General features: G+C 41.5%; 1 protein-coding gene across 1 annotated transcript in view; it reads left to right on the top strand.

Annotated features, from left to right (window-relative positions):
* Positions 1–25000, top strand: part of ZEB2 (zinc finger E-box binding homeobox 2) — a 111207-nt gene that overhangs the window by 83923 nt on the left and 2284 nt on the right. The window contains exons 3-8 of the mRNA XM_069861593.1: positions 1199–1270; positions 7487–7675; positions 8356–8570; positions 11079–11187; positions 12004–13973; positions 15971–16151. Coding sequence (XP_069717694.1) covers positions 1199–1270; positions 7487–7675; positions 8356–8570; positions 11079–11187; positions 12004–13973; positions 15971–16151 — 2736 coding nt within the window. The remainder of the gene's footprint in view (positions 1–1198; positions 1271–7486; positions 7676–8355; positions 8571–11078; positions 11188–12003; positions 13974–15970; positions 16152–25000) is intronic.

The raw sequence follows: 25000 nt of genomic DNA, 5'->3' as shown, positions 1-25000 counted from the left end.
GCATCCATCTCCCTGAATCATCATTGACTTGTGTTCGTTTCTGGGAAATTCTCCCTTTTATACATTTTTTCATTACTGTTGAACAATTTCTGCGTGCTTTTGACATGTTATTTCTTACAAACCTGGCTAAGTGAAAGAATAATCAGATTTTTCTCTTAAATCTCAAATACTAAATTCTCCCACTTAAAAAAAGGAGAGATTGTGTGTTTGTACATCTCTTCAAATAAAGAAAGGCTGGCATTTAGGAGAAGTTGAAAAGGTGAGAAAGAAACATTAAGTATATTTATTTTTGCCTGTGAAAACCTGTTGGAGGGTTAAATTTTAACCAGGCTGTATGTGTGAATACCTGTTGCACGTGAACTAACAAATTAGCAGCAAGAAACCAAGTTTGACAGGCACTCCAGAGGCAGGTGGAAACATCTGGGAAAATAAGCCTTCTCCCCAGTGATGGAGCTGCATCCAGCCTCTTCGAAATGTTATTTTAACTCACTTTGAACCCCCAGTTTCACAGAAAGTAAAGCGATCCCTGATAAACACATAGTAAATAATTCTACAGATATCATGCTCGTTTGAATGTGAATTAACACAATTTATGGCCATAAAGGCAGACTTTGTCAGTGTGCAGAGAGCGCACAGAAGACACAAACAAATCTTACGGGCAGAGAAAAACTGCCCACAGTTGAGAATCTGTCACATTTCTGCACCACTTGTTATTACTACATGCTGCACTTCAAATGAGGTTAAAATGACGGTGACAGCTCAGAAGATCTGTGTGGTGATAGACAAAATAGAGACATAAGAACTTCTTACATCTTCCTTTTGTACTTGTATTTTCTTCCAGGTATAGATCTCACACTGTTTAACTGATTATTTCTTTTAAATATGGGGGAAAAAAAAACGTTAAAAAAAAATCCCTTTTAATCACCTGACTTCTTAATAGATTTGATAATGGGAAAAGCCCTTCATTTACTCTGAACAAACAGTTCTGTTTTCCACCACTTGCTGTTGTGTTTAAAGTAAGTTCTTCTCCATCCAGCACCATGGAACTCATCCAGTTGCCAGCACAAAGCTGTTGTGCAGAGGTGCAGAGCAGCCCTTTTCTCTCCTTCCCTTAACGGGATCTTCCCTGTGTGCTCCCTAGCTCTGTAAGCAATTCAGTAACATGCAAATACTAAAAGTGTTTGTGCTTATTTCACAGAAGAAATGAAGGAAGATTATGACACTATGGGGCCTGAAGCCACAATTCAGACCACTGGAAACAATGGTACAGGTAAGTTATTGAATCACGTGAGCATCGCGTTTCTTTGGTACCATGTAGAATTAGCCGTGCATGAAGTGATAGAAGAATTTCTTTCTTATTTTCAGTTTAGCAACTGGGAAACATTTACATAACACTCCTGGTTTTTAATTTGTTTCCCCAATTTGATCACAACAGAGCACTGACAAACTCATTGGTGGGAGTCTGTGCTAACCCTTGCAGTATTTCAGCCCCCAACTCCTTTTAACTGCATCCTCATGAGCTAATAGTTTTCAGCAGCATGAGGGGATGTGTGAGTAGATCTCATGTAGTTTAAAGTAGTCGGACCAAGATACGTTAGTCTTTTAATGAGACTGTACAAAGGGCTTGATAATGAGGATGGGGTACACCCTTCTTGGCAACCCCAGATTCACATGGTGCACAGAGTAAGCTACTTCAGAGACTGAAAACATCTTTTCAGCAAGACTCACATAAACCCTTTACATAGATACACAGACACACACGCTTTAAATGCATATTTATGAGATTATTATGTTTCTAGCTAATCTTTTTTTTTTTTCCACTTTCCACATCTCTTTCTTTCCCCCCTTCTTAGAATTCAACACATTTTGTGGAACAAGAGATATTTAGCAGGCACCATCTCTGAGCCATCTCTTATTTTCTGTAGCAGAGTAAAACAGCAAAAGGTTTCCGTTACTATTTTCTAATCCAAATGAATTCAGAGGTTTACCGTGTTCTTTCCAAAGGCCACAAGGCCCTGCTCCATCCTCAGCACAGCTGAACACCATATATCAACCCATGTTTCTTTTGCGTTCTTTTCACAATTTGAGATGCTGCAGATAGCCCCGATTTACACGGTTAAGAGTTTTCTAGTCTAAGTACATTTCTATGCATTCCATTATGAGATTTAGTTCATAGGTAATGCCCTCTACAAATATTACTGTAAAAGGTGGTACCTAAGTCTCGCAAGGATTTTATTACTCACACTTTCCTGATGTTAGTAACACCCACATAAATCCCCAATGCTCTTATTAAGTAACACAAGAAATTTACTTTGTAATTCTTGAGGGTGAAAATAATACGAAAATAAAACCATGTCACTGCCTTTTTCATCCATTAGATTTATTATGCATGAAAGGAGGGTGGCACCGAGGAATGGTTTATCATTATATATACACATAATGATGTTGCTGTACAGAGCTGGATACATACGTATTTTAAAAGCTTTTTTTATTTCCAAGGGATGTTAATAAAGTGGCAAATTGTGCTTAGCACTTGGAGAAACAGGACTTGAAAAGACATCTGATTCAGAAAGAAGACTTGATGTTTATCTGAATTACCATTGCTAGAGCCTTTGAGGTCCCCTATCAGTCAGTGACTTCCTTTACACATATTTTCCTTACCATAACAGGCCTTGACTCTTTCATACGTGCAGTGTGGTCTGCTCGAGGGGGAAGACTTCATGTCCTCTTAGCCCCTTTCCTTCCAGTACTATTCTCCCTGCTCAGCTTTAGCCTCACGGCATCTCTCTGGAGGCTACCCAGCTAGGTGCACTGCAGACTCATGATTCAAAGAGTGGTTTGCATTTAGGTGGCCTGCATTTAAAATGCAAAAACCGCTCTGGATGTTGCACTCAGCAATTCCTTCCCCAAACGTCCTGTGCAAAAGGACACCCAGCCTCATCTCCGCTCCAGCTGCTATTTGCTGCAATGAGCTGCTTGCTCAAATAACCATTACAAGTTATCTAGTGCCCTACTAGTGTTTAATTCAAATCTTTCATCACTGAGGCGTTCAGAGCCACCGCCTTCAGTGGATGCTGGTGCCTGAGTAGGTTAAGTAGAAATTGTGTAATGCCTGCAGTCTCCTTAGTCTCTTAAGAGTGATGTCAGATTATTTAGTCACATTAAATCATCTGATAAACTAAATGCTTTTGCCAGTCTTATCACCTTGAGAGGAAGATGCCAGGTGACAGGAGCTGCAGCATCCTTCATGCAGAGTTAAGAATTCCCCTGGCTTGCCTGTTGAGGTGCCCCAACCGTTATTTGAGGAGGAAAGGAAAGAGATCAGTCCCTGAGCCATTGGGGATCCTTCGTACCTAGTCTGGGAAACATTCAAAATTTTCATCTTTAGCTTCACCATAGGCCTTGGGCCTGTCTTGAGCATCTCACCTCAATTTATCCCTGTAGGGAGTAGGGGGATTTATCACTGAAGTTTAATAGAATAGCTGAGGTGAGGCTGAGACTCCATCCAATGAAAGAAATTGGATTACGGACTCTATCTTTGACAAGAGCCATGCCACAGTGACCTTCTGGTCTTCAGGGAACCCATGTAGATCTTCCTACAGATTAACACGAGCCCCTCCAGTTGGACCAAAGAGGTCTCTCTCATTTAATACAATGTGCCTCTCCCTCTTGACACCAGATCTTGTAGTACTCCAGGACCTGGTCTGAGCACAGAAATAGGAGATAGTGCTTCAGGCTCATTCACGTACATCCAGCTGCAAAGTTGCTGTAGGTGCATGCAACAACTGTGGTGTATTTTTAGCATTAAATTCATTCCAGAACGTCATTAGTAGAGAGAGAAAACTAAAAGAAAAAGTCTCCATTATTAAATTATTCTTCTATTGTTGGAATGGCCACTTCCTAGTGGTACTTAAAAAAGAAATCTTATTATCCATATATTAATCAGCTGCATTTTTATAGTGAGCCATGGTGGCTTTATAGTGGAAAAGCAAAAGTGACCATTAAAGTGAAAGTTTTAGTCTTTGGCCCTGCTAAATTAATTTGTAAATATTTCTGGGGGTTTCTGAACTGGATATTTGACCAAAGGAGGATTTGCGGAAGGGGTTTTTAAAATGTGAATTAATAAATTCATACGGTTTATTTTATTGTACCTGTTATGGCTATTGCTGCTGGGATGTTTGTAGAAAATAGATTAACAAATTCCCTCTAAACGAAGAGAAAAAAATTCCTGGTTTTGATTACTAATATCTGACAACCTTCGAGTAAAGACCTCTTAATATAATTTAAAGGATGGGAAAAAAAATAAACCTTAGGGGAGAGGAAAACAGAAGTAAAACTTGGCAGGTTGGAGGACAGGCCGTTTTCAGGCTGTAATCTGTGTGTACCAATGGGGGCCTCTCACTTCCTGGCTAATGAAGGCTGTGGTTTTATTAGCTTTGTTTGCGATTAAGGGCAGCTATCACCATCTCACAGGATGAGTTCCCACACAAAATAACTGGTCTCCCAAGCTCCTTGAACCCCTCTCTCTCACTTTATCTTGAAAGGTCCTAAATGCCTCCAAAGATAGCTTTCCTTAATGTGTTTTATTTTTATGTGACATGGCCACATCAGCTTTTGGAGCTGAAAATATTTCTGCTTTCCAGGCTCCAATAATTAATTAAAAAAAGACTTATTTGGTGAGGTCACCCACTGTAGATCTCGCTGAAATTCTTGCCTCGCAGGAGGGGATGTGCAATGTGTGTGCAGTGTCAGCCCACGAGGAATCTGGGAACATGACTTTCTGCATGGAAAACAAATTAGGGCATGTTGGGGGGAAGCAAGACGTCCCCCCAGAAATCAAAAAAGGAAAATTAATGATTATCAGATGGGTCTTCTTAGTAACACTGGTTGAGCTTCCAGCCATGTCTGAATTGTCAGTAATGTCGTTGGTGAGAAACCAGATACACATGGTCACCTTTTGCTATTTATGTTAATCTGCAGTGTTGCAGCACTGGTTGTATTGTTTCAGTTAGGGATCTGTCAGCTTTTCCACTAAATCCTCTTGTTTTTAGGGGTTTATAATGCAGACATAAACATTTGCTTTAGCTCCTGGATTGCACGCATAGACACTGAAGCTAAATAATCCAGAGAATTAGGAAGCCTAGGCCAGTAATATCACAGCAGCCCTCCACAGACTGCTGTGTTGGATCACTCTCCAGGTAGACCTGGGGGCTGGGAAGGAAGAACCTCTTTTAGCTCTGAGTTTGGGAAGGAAGCTCCTGGTATTAACTCAGGCATCGCTCAATGGCTTGAATCCCCATCCTATAAATGCAGTTGCAAGCTCCAAAACTCCCTAGCTTGCCTGGAGCAGGAGGACACTGGATGGACCTCTCTTGGAGTCATCCCATTCTTTCCCTTTCCTGCTCCAGTATCTCCTCTCCAGAGAAAAGCTCCCTTTCCTTGCTTCACAGGTATCATTTACTGAGTCGTGGCCTGAATCCAGCAAGAAATTAACTTGTTTTCTTTGAATCTATTGCTAAGCCAAGACATGCTGCAGTGCTAAGCAATGGATGATCTTGCAAAAGTTGCAAGACCTAGGCATAGCAAGGGAATGAAAAGTCAGGTTTCTAACGTAAAAAGTAATGCCTCATCTTTGTTCTGGTAAAAACAAAGTAAAAACCATAACCTGACGCTCCCGTGCATGAGATGCGCTTCAATGACAACCATTTTGTTCCATTTCTCTCACAGTAACAAAATGGAGGCAAGGGACTCAGTCTTGTTCTCCGTACTTGTGTGCTGCCTCTACTAATGTTCCATTTTTTGGGGAAAAAAAAAGGAGATATTGGTTCTCATGCTACTAATGAATGATAGAAAGAGCTTCAGAAGGACCAAGGGAGGAGCGCTGTGGTTGCGTAGTCATTGCCTACAAAACCTCTGTGATAGGAACAGAAGTTTCCTTCCAAAAACAGAGTCCCATGACCTGAGCCATTTGGTCACTGTCACTAAAATACGACAGAATGGTTGAGAAGCTGCTCAGCTCGTATGAAAAATAGGGCATATTTGTCTCAGCCAGAGGATTTGATTTTATCGGCTGAAGGGATGAGGTTTGTCTGCATAGCTCAATATCTACTTTTATCGATGACGGCGAGATCAGTGCTTCGAATCAGGCGCTTTCTGGTTCCAGTTCTGCCACAGTCAGAGTCCACGTCTCATTTTGACTGCCATCATCACCTTGCATTTTTGTAGGAACCTGAGGCAAAGCATTAATCTAACACCAAGAGCTGGTTATTCTCTCATTTCCAGTGGTTACAAACCAGTATAACCCTGTAGGGCTATAAAGGCTTTGATTTCCATGAGTTTACTCCGTATTGCTCCCTGGCATCAGTGACAGCAGAATCGTGCCGTTTAATATTTTACTTTTACATGAACTGTAGAACAGTTTACAGTGTTGCCTCATTTTCTTATTTCACCTAAGGAGAAATACATTAAAATTGTAATCAATCATAAGCTGTCCTTCTTATTTATGGTCAGTTAAAACCAAGTATCTTTAATTCCTTGCCACCAACTCTGTCTTCCAAGACTGGTTCATAAAAAAAAATAGCGTAGAAAGAAATTGATCAGCTCATTTTTTTTCTTGGTATAATTATATTAACGTCTATAACTTCCCAGAAGTTTAGGGTCTTTCCTATATGCAGTGTACATACTTGGAGGGAGGAGAAAAGCATATTTTTAGTAACAGGATGTTTTGTGGTTGAGCATATATTATGTTTCACGGACATTGCATGGACAATAAAAAGTTGGGTTTACATTTAAGGAAAAGAAGGAAAACTCTTGTACAGACTGTAAAAGTGGTTTTAGGCTCAGTATCCTTGTTATAGCCTAAAACATGTGGTTCTACTTGCAGAAGTCTATGAAGCAATACTTTCTTTAAAAAAAACTATTTTCCCATTGTAAGTTAATTTTTCAGGGAGGAAAAAAATAAAAGGAAGATGTGAGCAATTATTTTTTTTGTGCCTTCCATGGAAGAGCAGCCTGAGGCAGGACCTCTCACGGAGAAGTGGTTATGATCTTTATTACCTGCCACCACCACCTCCAAAGCAGGGATTGTCTCGGGGTCTGTGGGATCCGGGGGCAACAGAGCTCAGTCCTGTAGGTTGAGCTGTGTTCATGCCAAAAGCCATGGGTCCCCTAGGAGGCCCCTGAAGGTTCAGGTTCCACAGATGAAGGATTACCTGCATTACCCAAGCCTCATAAACTTCTGCTGCCCCGTAGAGCCCGTGTTCCTGTTAATTTAACTGCCCGCCCTTACTTCCATCCATGCTTGTGGAAAGCCAGCATTAATTTTATTAGGAGCTGGAGCAAGACCGATGAGAGCACGATTTCAGCTGCAGCCCCAGCCTTGTAGCTCCAGTATTCTGGTTCAGCCTATGTGTAATGATGTTAACCGACCAAGCTCTTGAGGAGGATGCACTCAAACCTCTTTTCTTTTCCCTTTTTCTTATTTTAGTGAAGAACGCAAATTGCACGTCGGACTTTGAGGAATATTTTGCCAAAAGGAAACTGGAGGAAGGAGATGGGCACGCCGTCAGCATAGCAGAATACCTGCAGCGCAGCGACACAGCCATTATTTACCCTGAAGCCCCTGAGGAACTGTCTCGCCTTGGCACTCCAGAGGCCAATGGGCAAGAAGAAAATGGTGAGGCTGTAATTCATTTTTAGCCAGTATCCTGACCTCGTGCAGCTGTTGCAATTATAAATGCACGACATGCCTGGGTGTTTACCTTAAAAATTGAAGAACAGCTGCAGCGGCATGGAATTTCATGAGCAAAGATTGGGGCTGTAATTTCAGTGTATTGTGATTTTTTAGTCAGCAAAATTGTATTATTCGATGGGTGAACTGAATTTAAACGGGAGAAAGGCTGCCACTCCAGTTGGGAGTTTGGGAAGTTTTAATGCAACAAAGTATGGCATAGCCAACCCATCTCTGTCCAATGCCTTGATAAATAATTGGAGAAGAGTTGTAAGGGAAGGTTTCGGTCCATGGTCTAAGTAACATAATGAGCTGGGGCCGGAATGCAAATTGCCAATTGATTGGGAAAAGTATTTCTTAGCATTCCAGCCAGCAAGGTCTGCAGGAGGAACGATGCCCGTAGTTAATTTCCTAGTGGGGTCCAGAAAGGGTCCGGCGAGTCTGCCGAGGGCGTGCGTGGGTGCCGGTGACTCCAGCCGCCGGTTGGAAGCACCGTCCCTCCCTCTCGGGCAGCAGATTGCAGCGATTCCTCTCATACCATCCCGGGCAATCAGCCCATGAGCTGCCATTGATTTGCTGACCTTTTGGCCTGCCTTTTTCTCCCCCCTCCCCGTCCCGGGGTGCAGACCTGCCACCTGGAACTCCAGATGCCTTCGCCCAACTGCTGACCTGCCCCTACTGCGACCGGGGCTACAAACGCCTGACGTCCCTCAAGGAGCACATCAAGTACCGCCACGAGAAGAACGAGGAGAACTTCTCGTGCCCTCTCTGTAACTACACGTTTGCCTACCGCACCCAGCTCGAGCGGCATATGGTGACACACAAGCCAGGGACAGATCAGGTGGGGGGCTGGTTTTAAGTGATTTCTTTCTGTAACAACCCCTTAGAGGAACGATATTGCTTTGATTGGCAATCATTATTAATTTTTCATGGCATTTTGAAGATGCAGATCTTTTAATGGTAATAGCTTTAATTGAGGTCTAAATGATTTTTTGATGGTCTCTTCTAATATGATTTAATAGTCTTATGTTCACGATCGAATGAGTGTGTTAATTTCTAATTTAGAAATTTTATTTGCACTTTAACTTGACTTTAGTTTCGTTTTTATGTTCCTCAAAAAGTGAATGGAACTGTAGCATTTTAATTATACATTATTAAACATCTCAGCAATTTTAATTCCATTTTTCAACTAGTTTTACTTTGCAGTGTTGCAAATAGGAGCTACAAGACGTACTAAAAGACCCGCTAATATTTTTCCATTACTTTTTGAGTAACCTTTTCAACCACGTGAAATTACGCGCGTTTTGTATAATTGTTTGTTAAATGTAATTACGCATTTTTAGAATAACTCTTCCTACAGGACATGGAGTCTATCATTTGTGATTGTGCCACTAACACGTGCACGTGCAAGAACTGCAGCATCGCTATCACTTGTATAGCCCAGCAGTGTATCTGTAATAAATCAAAGCAGTTTTTTCCTCAACGTGATGCATGTAATAGTATCTCAGTGCTACATTTAAGGAAATGCTGCGTATCTCAAACAGGTGATTGAGCTTCCCTGGTGCTCCTAAAGAGGTTGGCACTAGACCTGTGCCACGAAACTCGTTACGTACCAGCAGCAAAACTCCTCCTGTCCTCGATGGAGAATTACTTCTGAAACCCCATTTTATGGAGGGTTTTAAAGGAAATTCAAATAGTGTGGTTAAAACTTAAATAAATAGATGTTCACGTTGTGTCAAGTTATAAAGGCTTTACATCGTATTTATTTTCCTGAAAATCGTGATTGGCTGTATTTCTCTTGGTAGGTTTTTTCTTACCACAACGTAAAGTCAGTTAGGCAAACACACATCTCCTAATCACAGAATTTTTGCAATTAGCATTTTAAAGAGAACTGTATCTTTTGCTTCATCTTAAATCAATATAAATGATTCTGAAGCAAGTTCTCCTATTCCTTCTCATGGTAAACAAACACATTTTCAGATGTATTTTTCCTTGATTCGCCATACAATTCTTCTTTTTTTTTTTTTTTTTTTGCTTCATATCATTAAAAACACCGAGGGGGAAAAAAAAACAACCCCGCCTAGATATTTATCCAACGTAACTGCCTGAAATTTCACATGCGAGAGCGCGCCGGTGCTGGCGCATTATGAATGGTAGCTTTGGTGTTGAAAAGTCCCCTCATTTGCTCATGGCATTTACAATTAGTAAATTAAAATGATTGTATCATATTAACAGTGGCACAACTAAAGTTTATAGTAGTCCTCGGAGGGCGATGGGGGGAGACAAAACAGCTGTTGCTGTTTGTTTATGCAACTCAGCAACATATGAGCGCGGGTCCCTCAATGGCGCGCGGCGGGCTGGGCTCTGCTTGATCTTTGAAGGTTGCTGCTGTTTGAACAAACCTCCCTGTGTCCCATGTAACACCATCTGTCTCGCCAGGAATGTGGGAAGAGGCAGCACACCCTCGCAGTTGTCATACCGTTTCGGCGCTGCCTTTTTTTTTTTTTTTTCCTCCCTTCTTTTTTCCCCTTTCCCCCCCTCTTTCCCTGCTCCTGCAATGAGCTTTTGTGTCGTGGCCGCCTGCAAAAGGCTGACCTCCTACCTTGAGCATCCAGAGTGGTTTGGCTGCATTATGATGATTAAATTTTTTTAATTATTATTTTTTTTTCCTCTCTAAATTCAAAGTCACGAGGCTTTTCCTCCTTACTGCAAAAAGGTCAGTTGCCTTTGATTTTATCTTTACGCCACTTTTAACTTGCAGCTTCCCTCGCCCCTTAGAAGAGCACCAAGGGAAAACATGGCACGAAAGGTAGCTCAAGTCTTCCCTGCTGCTCTGTGATTTTAAAAACTGTTTCCAGCAGCAGCTCATGCCGTCGACGCAGTCTCTTCTGCTTGATAATGAATTAAATCTTACACGAAATGCCACTAACGACAGTGTTTCTCTCTTTCCTACACACGCAGCAAACAGAATTTTTAAACAAGCGGAGTCCCACATGTTCAGAATCTGCTAGGAATATTAAGAGCCACAAATCTTCTTATAAAACAGTTTCCCTCGTCGTAAGATACCTTAAAGCAACACATTTCTGATGAGAGACTTAGGAAATAATTCTAAAGCAAATATCGAATGCTCATGTGAAAGTACTTTCTCATTTGTTTCGGTTTACTGCCAACATTTTGATTTTTATTGCAACGCTGATGAGACAAATAAATGTACGTGCAGACCTTTTGGTCCGCTTGATAAATTCAGAGCCACATTAATTTTGTTTTTGTTTTTTAAGCTGGAAATTCATGGTTTCTCTTGCATTAAATTCATGCTGGTATCTTTTTTCTTTTTATTTTTTTCTCCCAGCACCAAATGCTGACCCAAGGAGCAGGCAATCGCAAGTTCAAATGCACTGAGTGTGGCAAGGCCTTCAAATATAAACACCATCTGAAGGAACACCTGCGAATTCACAGTGGTGAGTAGCGGAGGTGCTGGTGTGCTCATTTGCATTTTGTTTAATTAGCTGAGTTTTAAAGACTGCTTAAAATTTACACAGTTCTGCTTCTGGCTTCTTGGAGCTACTAAGGTATTTCATAAGTGATATCTGAGTCATCCTCATTTATCATGCTGTTAATACCACCGTCTCGCTGAAAGATTTGGAAATAGTAAAGCTTCCTGCAAATAATATAGATTATTTGTTCGGCAGTTTTAGCTCAGAAGCGTTCACTCATTTCTGTACAGTCAGACCCTGAAAAGTCCATTGTATTTTACATAACAAAAAGTCCCCCCAAGTGAAATACAGCTCATATTCTCAGACAACAAGTAAGCGTAAAGCATCTCTTATTGAATGGCTTGTGCATTTTGGCTCTCCTGGCTGACCCAGCGCTCGGCACGTGGCACCATCAGGACTCAGTTTCCCCAGTGAAAATAGCTTTTTTTGGATTAAAAAGAAAAAAAAAAAAGAAGAAACATACATTATTTGAACAATCTGGGTTTGATTTGACTCCCTTTGCCACAGGGTACTTACCCGTGACTTGCAATAGTCAGTCTAGAGCCAATCTCACGCCTTGGCAGCTGTTGCCAGCTGGGGACCTCGGGTCTAAACTGACCTCAAGACCCATAGAAAGAGGAAGGTAAAACAGTGGTGGTGTGTGGCCATAATCATAGAACTGATATTTTCCTTAATGTTAATCAGTAGATACACAGATGATCAGTTCTGTGTCAAACACAGTCGCCTGCAATTATAGCAGCAACAATGATAATTAACATTTGGTTTTAATTATCATTTTAGGTGAAAAACCATACGAGTGTCCAAACTGCAAGAAACGTTTCTCCCATTCTGGCTCCTACAGTTCGCACATCAGCAGCAAGAAGTGTATTGGTTTAATCTCTGTAAATGGCAGAATGAGAAACAATATCAAGACGGGTTCTTCTCCTAATTCTGTATCTTCCTCTCCTACTAATTCAGCCATTACACAGCTGAGAAACAAGCTGGAGAATGGCAAACCACTTAGTATGTCTGAACAAACAGGCCTACTGAAAATTAAAACAGAACCACTAGATTTCAATGAATACAAGGTTCTTATGGCCTCACATGGGTTTAGTGCAACTAGTCCTTTTATGAATGGTGGACTTGGAGCAACCAGCCCCTTAGGAGTTCACGCTTCTGCTCAAAGTCCAATGCAGCACTTAGGTGTAGGGATGGAAGCACCATTGCTTGGGTTTCCTGCGGTAGGCAGTAATTTAAGTGAGGTGCAGAAGGTCCTACAGATTGTGGACAACACGGTTTCCAGGCAGAAAATGGACTGCAAGGCTGAAGAGATCTCCAAGTTGAAGGTTTACCATATGAAGGATTCGTGCTCTCAAGCTGAGGAACAAGGAGTTACCTCCCCCAATATTCCCCCCGTGGGTCTTCCAGTAGTAAGTCATAATGGTGCCACTAAAAGTATTATTGACTATACATTAGAGAAAGTCAATGAAGCCAAAGCTTGCCTCCAGAGCTTAACCACAGACTCGAGGAGGCAGCTCAATAACATTAAAAAAGAGAAGCTGCGAACCCTAATAGACCTGGTAACTGAAGACAAGATGATAGAGAACCATAACGTATCCACTCCATTTTCATGCCAGTTCTGTAAAGAAAGCTTTCCTGGTCCCATTCCGTTGCATCAGCATGAGCGTTACCTGTGTAAAATGAACGAAGAAATCAAGGCAGTCCTTCAGCCGCACGAGAACATGGTTCCCAACAAACCTGGAGTGTTTGATAAGCAAACCCTCTTGCTGTCATCAGTACTTTCTGAGAAAGGAATGACTAGCCCCATCAACCCATACAAGGACCACATGTCTGTACTTAAAGCATATTATGCTATGAATATGGAACCCAACTCTGATGAACTACTGAAAATTTCCATTGCTGTTGGCCTTCCTCAGGAATTTGTGAAGGAATGGTTTGAACAAAGAAAAGTCTACCAGTATTCAAGTTCCAGGTCACCATCACTGGAAAGGGCCAGTGCCAAGGTGGCGCTGGCTGCCACCAACAACACTCCCACTAAAGACTCTTTGTCAGCCAGATCTCCAATAAAGCCTGTGGACTCTATAACTTCACCATCTATAGCTGAACTCCATAACAGTGTTACTAATTGTGATACTCCTCTCAGGCTAACAAAACCTCCTCATTTTACCAATATTAAACCAGTTGATAAATTGGACCACTCTAGGAGCAATACTCCTTCTCCTTTAAATCTTTCTTCCACATCTTCTAAAAACTCCCACAGTAGTTCTTACACTCCAAACAGTTTCTCTTCTGAGGAGCTTCAGGCTGAGCCTTTGGACTTGTCTTTACCAAAACAGATGAAGGAACCCAAAAGTATTATAGCCACAAAGAACAAAACAAAATCTAATAGTGTAAATTTAGAACACAACAATGTTTCTTCATCATCTGAAAACTCAGATGAGCCACTGAACTTGACTTTTATCAAGAAAGAGTTTTCTAATTCAAATAACCTGGATAAAAGCACTAACCCAGTATTTGGTATGAACCCATTTAGTGCCAAACCTTTATACACAACGCTTCCACCACAGAGCGCATTTCCCCCAGCCACTTTTATGCCACCAGTCCAGACCAGTATTCCTGGGCTGCGACCATACCCAGGACTAGATCAGATGAGCTTCCTACCACATATGGCCTACACTTACCCAACTGGAGCAGCTACTTTTGCCGATATGCAGCAAAGGAGGAAGTACCAGCGGAAACAAGGATTTCAGGTAAATTGTTTCAACTGTTTCCTTTTGAAAGGCTAGAATTTAGTATTTTGTGATATGTCCTCTTACAGAAGAAAAATCCTGAATTCAATATTTCCAACAAAATTAGCATTATTTGCTTTAATCTGGGCTAGGAAAAATGCAGTGGAGTAGGCAAACAAACCTCAATTACTTTAGGAGCACCTCTGTTTGGATTTAGAAGCAGTATCAATACCTTTGACTAGGCATAAAACTTATGGATTTAATCTGTTAAGAGTTCAGTTGTTCGTATTAGAATTATATCTAAATGTTAATAATAATATCCGTAATTATAATAATATCCCATCCTGCAGACAAAAAAAAAAAGAAACTTTGTAGGGAAATTGATCTCTGCAGTGCATAACTACATTTCACCTTGCAGAGAAGGAGCAGTGGGAGACCTCTTGGGAATCACCCCCACAACTGGGTGCAAACCTGTATCCCTCCAAGCAGAGGTCCATATGGCCTTGTAGCAGCTCTTTCCCACTGAAAAGCTTCCAGGCTTCCTGTTCCATGCTTTTTGGGAGTTTGTTCACTCATCATGCTTCTTTCTTCTCATGAACGTCTAGTGTATGAGACATGTTGGCTCACTGCTTCCTGGTAGCCCCTTCCTTCAGCCCACCTACTGCCCTTCCCAGACTACCAGTCCTCTAATCCTGCCAGTCATCTGGAACAGCTTTTAAAAGCCCCAGAGATTAAATGAAATTATTTGGAAAGGTAGAAGCTAGGGTCCTTAATCGCAGATAAAGTCTTTCCCTGGACACATAATCTGGGTCAGCACTTCTTCGTGCCTGGGTACAACCTCTAATCCTTCTCTCGGGTCGCCCCAGAGTCAGTGCAATGAGTGGTAAAGGATTTTGCTGCTTGCATGCCTACAGCAAAGAGCTACTCTACAGAAGTCTCATACTTTTATAGCTCTTTGCAGGGTGTATTCAGATATAATGTACAGAGTTTAGTTAAATGAGATTAACTGATTAGAGATTAATAATTTTTTTCAAATTTGTGCATGTTCCCCTATGTCTTATTACGGTCTATTAGTAATTTTACTGACTAGTAAATTTTTTATAGTTTCAAATGTGAAAATCAGGTATGGTTTTACATTACAGGCTGTAATCCCTCTTTGCACAATAGGAGCATAAATAGCACTGCACCTCCATAACAGCTGTTCCACTATTCCAATTTACAGTACATCTGCCCTCTTTGTAAATGTATTTAAGCCTATTTAATCTTCTCTAATATTAATTAGTGCAAACCTAGTCTAAGAAAACCGAACTGTGTGATAGCAAATGGAAATGTATGTTATCATGCAAGTTTGCACTCTCTTTGGATCAAGACAAAATAAATATCAAGAAATTTAATAATTTACTGATCCACATTCATTATTGCTTAATGCTGAAGGCTGTTTTAACATAGATAGAACATTGATAAAAAGTGTTATTAATATTCCCTATTTCAAATTACAAAATTAAATATAAAAATATAGCTTGAGGCCTTTAGTCGGGAGACATACATTTAAATGGATTGCATAATAATAACATTTGTACCTAAATATAAAATTCAATTAAAACCTTTCTACAGATACAGGATATATCCAAGTTTTGGTGTTTTGAAAGTAATGATCACTTAGCTGTTGCTCACGCTCACCCCTGTCAAATATTACAATACCTTTTGCCAGCCATGAAGAGCCTCCCCTTTGCATTTTCCACTCCTTGAATATATTTAGTGCCCATATGATAAATATTGTCTGCTCGTATTATTGCAGAGTGTTCAAAATCAGAAAGTTGGTTGAAGGCAAAGAAGCAGGAGGCTCTTCAGTATTTCTACAGCTCCCATCAGCTGTAGTTTCATTACCTGTGGGTTCCTAAGATGAGAGGACCACCATCCTTGGCAGATAATAGTTTATCTCTTCTGAGGTGGTTGATTCCTCTGTGGGAAGGAGCGGTGGTGGAAGTGGATGTTGCTGACAAGTGGTTCCCTCGCAGGGAGAATTGCTTGATGGAACCCCAGACTACATGTCCGGCCTCGACGACATGACGGACTCTGACTCCTGTCTGTCCCGAAAGAAGATCAAGAAGACAGAAAGTGGCATGTACGCATGTGACTTATGTGACAAGACATTCCAGAAGAGCAGTTCCCTGCTGCGACACAAATACGAGCACACAGGTAGTGTGGCCGTGCATGCCGGGGTGAGGGTTGATGTCCATGATCTGCTCTTTTCATGAGAACATTTGTGCAAAGAATGGTTCAGCAGGTGCTGAGGCTTTCAACAGGGAAGAATTAATATCTCAGCTGAACTTATTTTTAATTTTTTTAAATTGTTACTGCTTGGGAAAGGATAGTTGGATGTGATGGGGTAAATCTTGGCAGGTGCTGGTTGAGTTCACATCATGTTGAGTGTGGTGGCAATCGTGGCATTCAGCATCGTGCTGGACAAGCCCTCTTCAAATAAGCAGGCCCTAGCACTCAGAAAGGAGTGTGACTCGGTTAACACAAAGCCTGCCGTGGTAAGGATGAGTGACAGCGTATTTGTCATTTCTTAGACACTATCTGACCCCACACCATTTAATCCATTAGGAAAACTTCTACTGAAATTAGCAGCATGAGAGCTGGCTCAGACCAAGTTATCTGAAAGTAAACGGCTCTCACCACGATTTTGAATGCCAGCGATGCAGGCAGGTTGTATTTTGCTTTTTCACTTCTCAGTGAATGCCCAGGGAAGGCTTCCTTCTCTCCCAGGTAGGAAATGATTGTTGTCTAGCTCAAGGAAGCTTGCCAAAGCTCACCGTGGATAGTCGGCTTAAAAAAATCTATTGATTTGAAGAAGACTCTCCATCACACCTATGCTGGCTGTGGTTCCGCTTGCATGCAATGCTCCCTTCCGTGCTGTCAGCCAGAACAGGCATGAGCCTGGACACAGAGAGCTCTCCGAGAGGGACAGATCAGCTCAGCATGTTCCATTTAGGTGAAAGCAGGACCAGAGCTCCCCCAATAATTGAGATATCAAGTTATGTTGGACAAAAGGAGCATGAATTATCATGTGAATTGTTGTGCGGCAGGACATAAACCAAACTCCACCTTTCTACAGTTAGAAAAGTCTTTCTCAGGAGGAAACTCTCCTTAATTTTGAAAGCTGAGTCCCACTTCAGGAAATTAAGCAAGTCACATCATCCTTCAGTCTCACCATGTGATGGTAAAAAACTTACATGTCTCTATTAATACATCTTCCAAGCTGCACATAACCATTTGGTGTTTCACATGTGAAAAATTTACAATTCAAAAGTGGACTGTGCCTTTAAAAAACCCTCTTCACTTTGTTATTTTTCCTTCTTATACTTTTCTTCCAAATTTTAAGCTAATCCCACACAGGAAAATAGAAAAGGAAGTTAAAATACACGTGGGATTAGGAAAGAAAATTAAAACCAACTTCTTTTGACTAGATCAGCTAGTCCATTGGTGGAATGTGCTCTCCGCTACAATATTCAGATCAAATTGTTTATTCAGTACAAGAAGCTTTGAAGGCTTTACGTCCCTGCACCTTTCCTCTCCTGAATGATTTTATTACAGCCATCTGCAAACATTATGGTTTACTACGCTACTACTGTAAAGCTCTTATATTAGAACTGGCCTTCATATATATCAGGATCTGGACATATGGTTGAATCCCATAAAGTTGGTAGTCCATAAGGTCGACAGACATATGGTTGAAAGGCTGAAAATTTGACAAGCTGAAATGTGTGCAATCACCTTGATTTGCAAAATAAACTGCATTTGTAAGAGCAAAAATATGTTCTGGTCTTTAAGTAGCACGGGAAACTATTGCCTAGAGAAATACTACATAGCTGCAACGTAAAGACTTTTCTACTTCTTTGCTCTGTCCCTTTCGGGTTCTCGACTTCGCGTCTGCCAGCTTTATGGGACACAGCCCTATGATCCAGATCATATTTAATATGCTAGAACTACAGCACATCATCAGGCTTGAGCATGGCATTTAGAGACAGGAAGGCTGGTCTCGTGGCAGAGGCACAGGCGCTGAGGCTGAGAGCACCGTGCTCTTTTCTGCCTTGCCACAGACTTCCTCTGTGAATTTCAGCAAATTGCTTCTTCTTTCTCTCACCTTTGCCCAGTCTTTGAAATAGAGGGAAATGATACCAGCCCGCCTCTCCGAGGTGTTGTAAATCTTAATTCATGCAGGCTGAAATCTTGCGATAGAACTCGCTATATAAAGTGTGAAGTATTATTAAGGATGCGTTTGCTTTTATGGAGCTTCCGCGCATCACGCTAACATTACATAGAGGTGGTTGGGAGCTCTGAAGACCTTGGCTGGGCTAGTCTCCATAACTCATTCACAGCCTTCAGGAGGCACACTGCACTGGGACGCTGGCTAATGGCTTAGCATGCATCTTAAGTGAATTTGAAATTAATTTGATAGTTTGGGAAAAAGCTTGTAATTGCATTAATAACATAGGTGCGAAATTGCAGTCTGTGTTCAGTGGAAGGAATCAAACTGAAAATAACACCAACTTCTACATTTGGGGTCACTGTAAGAGTACGCCCAGATTTTTCAATCAACTTTTTGAAACCTAAAAAGGAGAAAAAACTTTTTTTCAGAGTGCAATGCCATTTTCTGACTATCTGATCATGATCTATCGTACCTTCATTAAAAACACATTTTAGGAGTAATTGGAATGCTTCCTATCTTTCCTGAAGAAGCACACATAGTGGATGTTGTTTATACTTATGTCCTTTTCCCTACGTAGAAATATCTATCTAGGCCTTTTCTCCGGTATTTGAACAATCAGATTTTTATTTGACACCGGTTCTCATAGTCCACATAACTACTGCAGCCAAGGCTAGAATGAGGGTTAAAAAGTCGCATCAAGAAGGCCACATTCCTGCTTTGCAGCCCCTAAAGACTTACCCCAGAGAAACTATTTGGAGCAAAAAGAAATGGTGACATGTAAAACTTTAAGAGCTGCCCTAATTATATACTAAACCAACAATGTCGCAGGTATTGAGGTGGAGCTGAGATTCCCTGCCAGGGCAAGGAAGCAGATGGAATTTGGCCAGTTCTTTGTGTTAATCCAACAATTTTTGGTAGGACCATGTGGTTGCAGATCAAGGAGCTCTACAATTACCTCTTTACACTGTGTCTGCCACAGCCTGAGCACAGAAGAAAAATGGGCTAAATTTCACAACCCGTATTATTTAATTTATGCAGTATTAGTGGTATTTTGCAATACCTTCTAGCTTTACATGGAGGAGGAAAATTTCCTGCATTACTGCAATGAGTGAATTGCATTGGTTCTGGCTGATCTGAATTTCAGTGAGAAGGCTACTGCTTGTTGCAGGACCAAGTTCTGCTAACCTAATTTTGGGATGCCATTTAATTTTAAGAGAGGTTATGTGTCTCTCTTAGAGTTTAAGCTTTACAAGATCCTCTTTCTTTAAAACCAGGAGATGCAGCAGTGTAATTAGGGTGCAGAGCATGGCAGGTAGCACAGGAATTCAGTGCCTATATGACTTCCCTGTGAAGTCTTATGAACTCATCCTAACTTTGGTCAGGCTGAAATTAGTTGAGCAGATAAGGCTTCATTTGCGTGTGTCTAATCTCAGATTTCTCCAAGCTACTTAGCACAAGGTTCAAGACACGTAAGGAAACCTTACTCAAGGTGAAGAAGATGGTTGCCTTCGTGGCAAGGTGTTGGTGACATTTAGCAAACAGGAAAATCTTTGCAATGCAGACAAGAAGGGAAAGCAGTAGTAGGTAAGCGAGCAGGAGGACAAAGGGAATGGAGTACTTAAAAAAAGAGAAATGTCCTGGCTCCTGGGAGCAACCCAGCCCCTCCTTTGTCATCAATGCTGTGTTGGGCTGCTTCAAGACTAAGTTGAAGTAACATTAGAGTTTGTTCTGCCATCATCAATGCCCATGTCTGCTACACATTGGCTTTTTCGTAGCTTCACAAGGAAACACACAGCACGCCTGCTCTGCAACAAAAGCTGGAACCAGTTTCTCAGAATCCTACCTAGAAATTTTAAATCCTTTCATTGTTGTTCTATATTACATCATATTCTATTTTATTACTTGTGTGGGCTTTCGAGGGCCTCATAGCTGTGCTAGTGCTTTCATCCTTTCCTTTTCCACTGTATATTTTATTAAGACCTCCTTTTTATTTTTGTAGCTTTCATGCTGATGCAAGCACTAGTTTTATTTCCAGATTGATTCTGTAAACTAAATATTGTTCTTGAGCCTGGTAGCAAATCAGCTCTCTGGCTAGTATTTTGAATTCCCAGCTCAGGAGTTTTCTTTATTTAGATCTTGATTCATAAAAAATTTACATGCTATTTAAAGGTTATTTTTTCTTGCTTTGCTCTGATACAAGTTTAGAATTCCCCATTTTACACTCAAATAAAGAAATAAAAGGATATATTCCATGGTCGTGAAATCTGCTCTGAGGACAAGATCTTCTATTCAAAATGGAACAGGTGCAGCTTGGGCAATTATATATAAATTGCATTTATCTTGCACCTTTGACCGCTTTGCTGTGCCCTGGTTGCTAATCCATCTCCATTGGGACTACATCTAATATCGAAACCCCCAAGCAGCTTCAAAAGACCTACCTTTAAAAAATAAAAACAAACTGTCACAAAAATGTTTCCTTCTTTCGTCCAAAGAGTAGGATTTCTGTTTGGCCCCCTCCCATAGAAAAAAAGACACGCTTGCCGTAGGCAAAGAATGGGTGATATTTAGTCCAGGACCAGTGACAGCTTATGATCTGATGTCTTATGACTTTAATGCTACTGCAAGTGGGCAACATATAGCTTTTTAGTCAAAGGCTTCTAGCCCAGGAAGGCTGAGAGATACTTATTGATAGAGATTTGTTGTCGATGTTGTTTTGTTTTAATAGAAATGCACTTTTAGAGACTTCGAAAACAGATTAGTTATAATTTCCCCTCTGTAAGTTGAGCATAAGACCCTCTGGGAATCTTTTTGCAAATGGTGGAATAAAATGGGCCCAAATGTTTCCTTTAGCTATTTGAGAGAGACATCATTTATTTCATTGCAAAATCAGTGACATCTACATCAGGCATCCACCTGATAACAAACAAGTGTTTCATAAGCCCTCTTGGGAGCTGCCTTGGGTATCTCTCTCCTAGCTCCATCCCCCATGGACGGCACAGGTCATCTCAGATGAGGATGGCTAAAACCTGTAGGGTAAAACATTCAAATCTGCATTCTTTCCACCCATCTCTACCCCACTGATGTTATGACATTGCACAACTGTGTGTTAACTAAATAGCTGATGAAGTAGTCGAGACGACCTACAATTGGAGGTTTTCCCCATCCACCTACAGCTGTAGGTTCTCCCCATCCTCCATATAAAATACCTTACTTCAGCTTTATTTCATGGTCTACTAATGCACTCTAGGAATTAGATACTTTTTTTTAAATGGCTGAAATACTGGATTTTGCACACGGGGGAAGATATAATTCTTCTGCAAATGTTCAGAAACCCGATACATTTAAAAACATATTTCAATTAGCGTTGTAACAGCTGCATGCTGCACGCTGCTAAGGTATGTTATGTGGTATCTGAACAAAGAACTTTGCTCAAGCTGTCATGTTCCTTTAGATCAAAACTGAGCCCTTGATATGGAGATGGTAGATTAAATAGCTCTAGTATAGCCTTTCTAGTAATAATATAAATTAATATGAAAATATGAAGTATTTTAATCTTCTTGTTTCTAAATTAATTTATAAAATATGGATGATTCCCTGCTGGATACAGGGGAGCCTCAGGTAGCAGGGGGCGCAGCATTAAATGAATGCTGCGTGCAAGGGATGAGCAAAGCAGGGAAAGACTGAGGGACAAGAGCATCACTTGAACTCTGGAAGGGTGAGTGGAGGCAAGACTGGTTGAGAAAGAGTGAAAGTGGTTGACTTCTGTTTGAGGGCAGAAAAAGAGCTGGGCAACTGGATGTAGCACAGCTTGAAGAGGAGGGCAATGTGGAGGGAGAAGGATGTAGTGGACATCAAATATAGTGGACACCAAATGTAGTAGACATAAAAAAAACCCCAAAACACAGGAAATTTGAAGTAGCAGAGAAGGAGCAGCATTGTGGAGAAGTGGAACAAGACAAAGGTTGGGCTTGTCAGTGTTAGGGAAAAGTAAGTCAGAGGGAGGGACTGAGACAGCGTGGGCAGAAGTTCAGTGAGGAGTAAGACACAAAAAAAGGTGCCGAGGAAAAGCAGAAAGTCTACAAGGAACAAAAGAGGAACAAAATTAGCAACCGTGGAGATGCAAGCAAAGAGACAGGAGTGTGTCGCTCTGAAGGGGCTCAGCGGGACAGCTGAGATGAGGCAGGGATGCAGGCAGGAATATCTCGTGCATCCAGCTGGGTGGTTGGGAGCATTGGGAAAGTTCCCACCTCACCCATGAGGGTTTTCTTCTGGCAGCGCTGGGGTTTGAGGAGCGCTTAGGTCAAGAGTGCCTTAGGATTTCAAGCTAATTTGAGTAAGAGACTTGACTGGTCCAACATCTCCCCGGCTAAGACTGTGGGTAGTTGTCTCTCAGCTCTGGATATGGTGCATGCCCAGGTCCAGGCTGGATGTTCAAAGCCTAAGCACACGCACGGCTCAAATCCCAGAATTTTCTTCAAGCTTGACTTTTAACCAACAGGTTAAATTGGCAGAAATGCATATTTAGGAAACAGATCATAAAAGCTGTACTGCTATAATTCAATATAGCAAGCCTGAATTTTCAATTTGAGTCTACAGGGAAATAAAGAAAAAAAGAAACTCAGTATGTGTGTGAGCTTAGAAAACTCTCATACAAAGAAACATAGTTTGAATCCCACTTTCCAGGCATCCACTATTTTCCTTGTCACTTTGGATACTTTATCTGTGGTTTCTCCTGTATTTTCTTTCCTACCAGATCTCCCCTTCATTTCATAACATACAGTTTTTGGCTTCCTTGAGCATTCGTTAATCACACCTTATTAAATGTGAACTTTCACAGTGGGACTTGAAGGTAGCTGTGACTAGATCAGGCAAAAAAATTAGCATATTCCCTCATATTCATTCTTAGCAACTTTGCTATGGAAGTGAATTTTTTTTTTTCAGCCTGACTTTACCTGCTCTTGAATCCCAGCAGAAACTGCAGAGGAAAATAAAGCAGATGAGGTTCATAAAGGAGCAGCTTGAGTTTTCTTGGAAGTTGAGATCCTTCAGTTGTCTGAAAATATTAATTCTTGCTGGATTTCCTTCCATGCTGGTGCTGCCAGTGATGGTCTCCCATCTTCCTGGCCCTAAGCTCTCAGCTGGGTTTTCATAGAATTACAGAAACATGGAATGACTTGGGTTGGGAGGAACCTTACAGAGCACCTAGTTCCAACTCCCTGCCATGGGCAGGGACACCTCCCTCTGGATCAGGTTGCACAAAGTCCTATCTAGACTGGCCTTGAACACCTCCAGGGATGGGGCAGCCACCACTGCTCTGGGCAACGTATGCTAGTGCCTCACCACCCTCACAGGAAAAGAATTTTTCCCCAAGATCTCATCTCAATCTCCCTTCCTTCAGCTTAAAACCATTCCCCTTTGTCCTGTCCCTGCACTTCTTGATAAAAAGTCTCTCCCCAGCTTTCCTGTAGGTCCCCTTTAAGTACTGGAAGGGCCAGCAGTAAGAAGTACCTTTCACCAGGCCTTCACCATGTTTTTCCCATCTCTACGCTTGCTTCTTTAAGAATTAACAAAATACTATACTTTTACAACTGTCAGGATGGAAGGGCTCTGGTGTCAAGTTTATTCCTGTTATGGTCACGTGCCACATTAACTAACTATGATAAATACGCCAGAGGAATCAGGCCAGTTCACTAATAAATTCTTAACGATCTACTCTAGCAATAAGACACTCAAAGCAGGGCTCTGCATTTCAGGCACCAAATACAGGCATTTTTGTATGCGTAAAAATAGCACAATATATAAAATAACGACCGATTGGCATTGTATTTGCCTGCAAGGTTTCACCACTCTGGAGCGTTCAGTTGATCGACACTACGATTATAATTTGACATTTTGAAAATAAAAGGAAATCTGGCTGAAGCTCCTAATGTTTGATTTTCTTTTTTGCCTCCTGCAATCTAAGTTTGGTGATCGGTCTTCACTAATTCCAATCTTTGCACCATATGTTATGTCTGGATATCTCATGGTTGCATCATGCTTTGCTGAGTTTTGTCGTGTGGCATCATGCTGACAAGCATTTTTTGTCAGCTCTATTTTGGAATTAAGCTTTCAGTATGGCAGTTCTGGAAGGTGTTGAAGGCATTCCTGTGCTATTTGTGGCCTGGGATCAACCAGATGTGTTTAGGCTTGGCACTGGTTTTGAGTTTCAAACATTGGTTCGAGACTGCCTGAAATGCCAAAGGAAATACTGTTTTCTGCAGCTTAACACCACTTTAGCACTCAGTGAGTGGCTGACAACATTTTATTTAGAAACCCCTTATGCTTCCATGGCAGATGTATATATTTCTATTTGCTCACGTGGTGAGGGAAAAAATGTCTTTCGGTCCTTGCTGGCTTCCTCCTGAAGACAAGGGCTGGAGGAGAGGATCTCTGTGGTGGGTTGGTGTGGGTCCAGCCCTGGTCCTCCCAGCAGAACCCCTTTTGGACTCAATGAGTCCCATCTCTCTGTGTTGCTGTCTCTAGACCCCTAGCATGGAGGGAAACCTTGATGGGTTCGCCTTGCGGTGCTGTAGGTGGGGAAGGGTTGGCCATCAGCTGGCTTGGGATTGCACGGCATCACCGGTGACGGCACAAAGATAGGATGTGGGCTTCCTGTTATTCATGAGCAATATACATAAAGAAAACTTCAAGAAACAAAGGTCTTCTCTACAGGCTGATCTTTTCACTGAGGGGCGGGGGGAAAGAAATACGGTGTGTATATGATGCTGTCAGCAGAATTATTTATAAGCAGGGATATTTTTTGAACATTTTCATGGGTGTCAGCTGCTCGCTA

The sequence above is a fragment of the Phaenicophaeus curvirostris genome, chromosome 7 (genome assembly GCF_032191515.1).
Source record: "Phaenicophaeus curvirostris isolate KB17595 chromosome 7, BPBGC_Pcur_1.0, whole genome shotgun sequence".
Lineage (NCBI taxonomy): Eukaryota > Metazoa > Chordata > Aves > Cuculiformes > Cuculidae > Phaenicophaeus > Phaenicophaeus curvirostris.
Note: the sequence above shows the minus strand (reverse complement) of the source record. Positions and strands in the feature narration are given on the sequence as shown.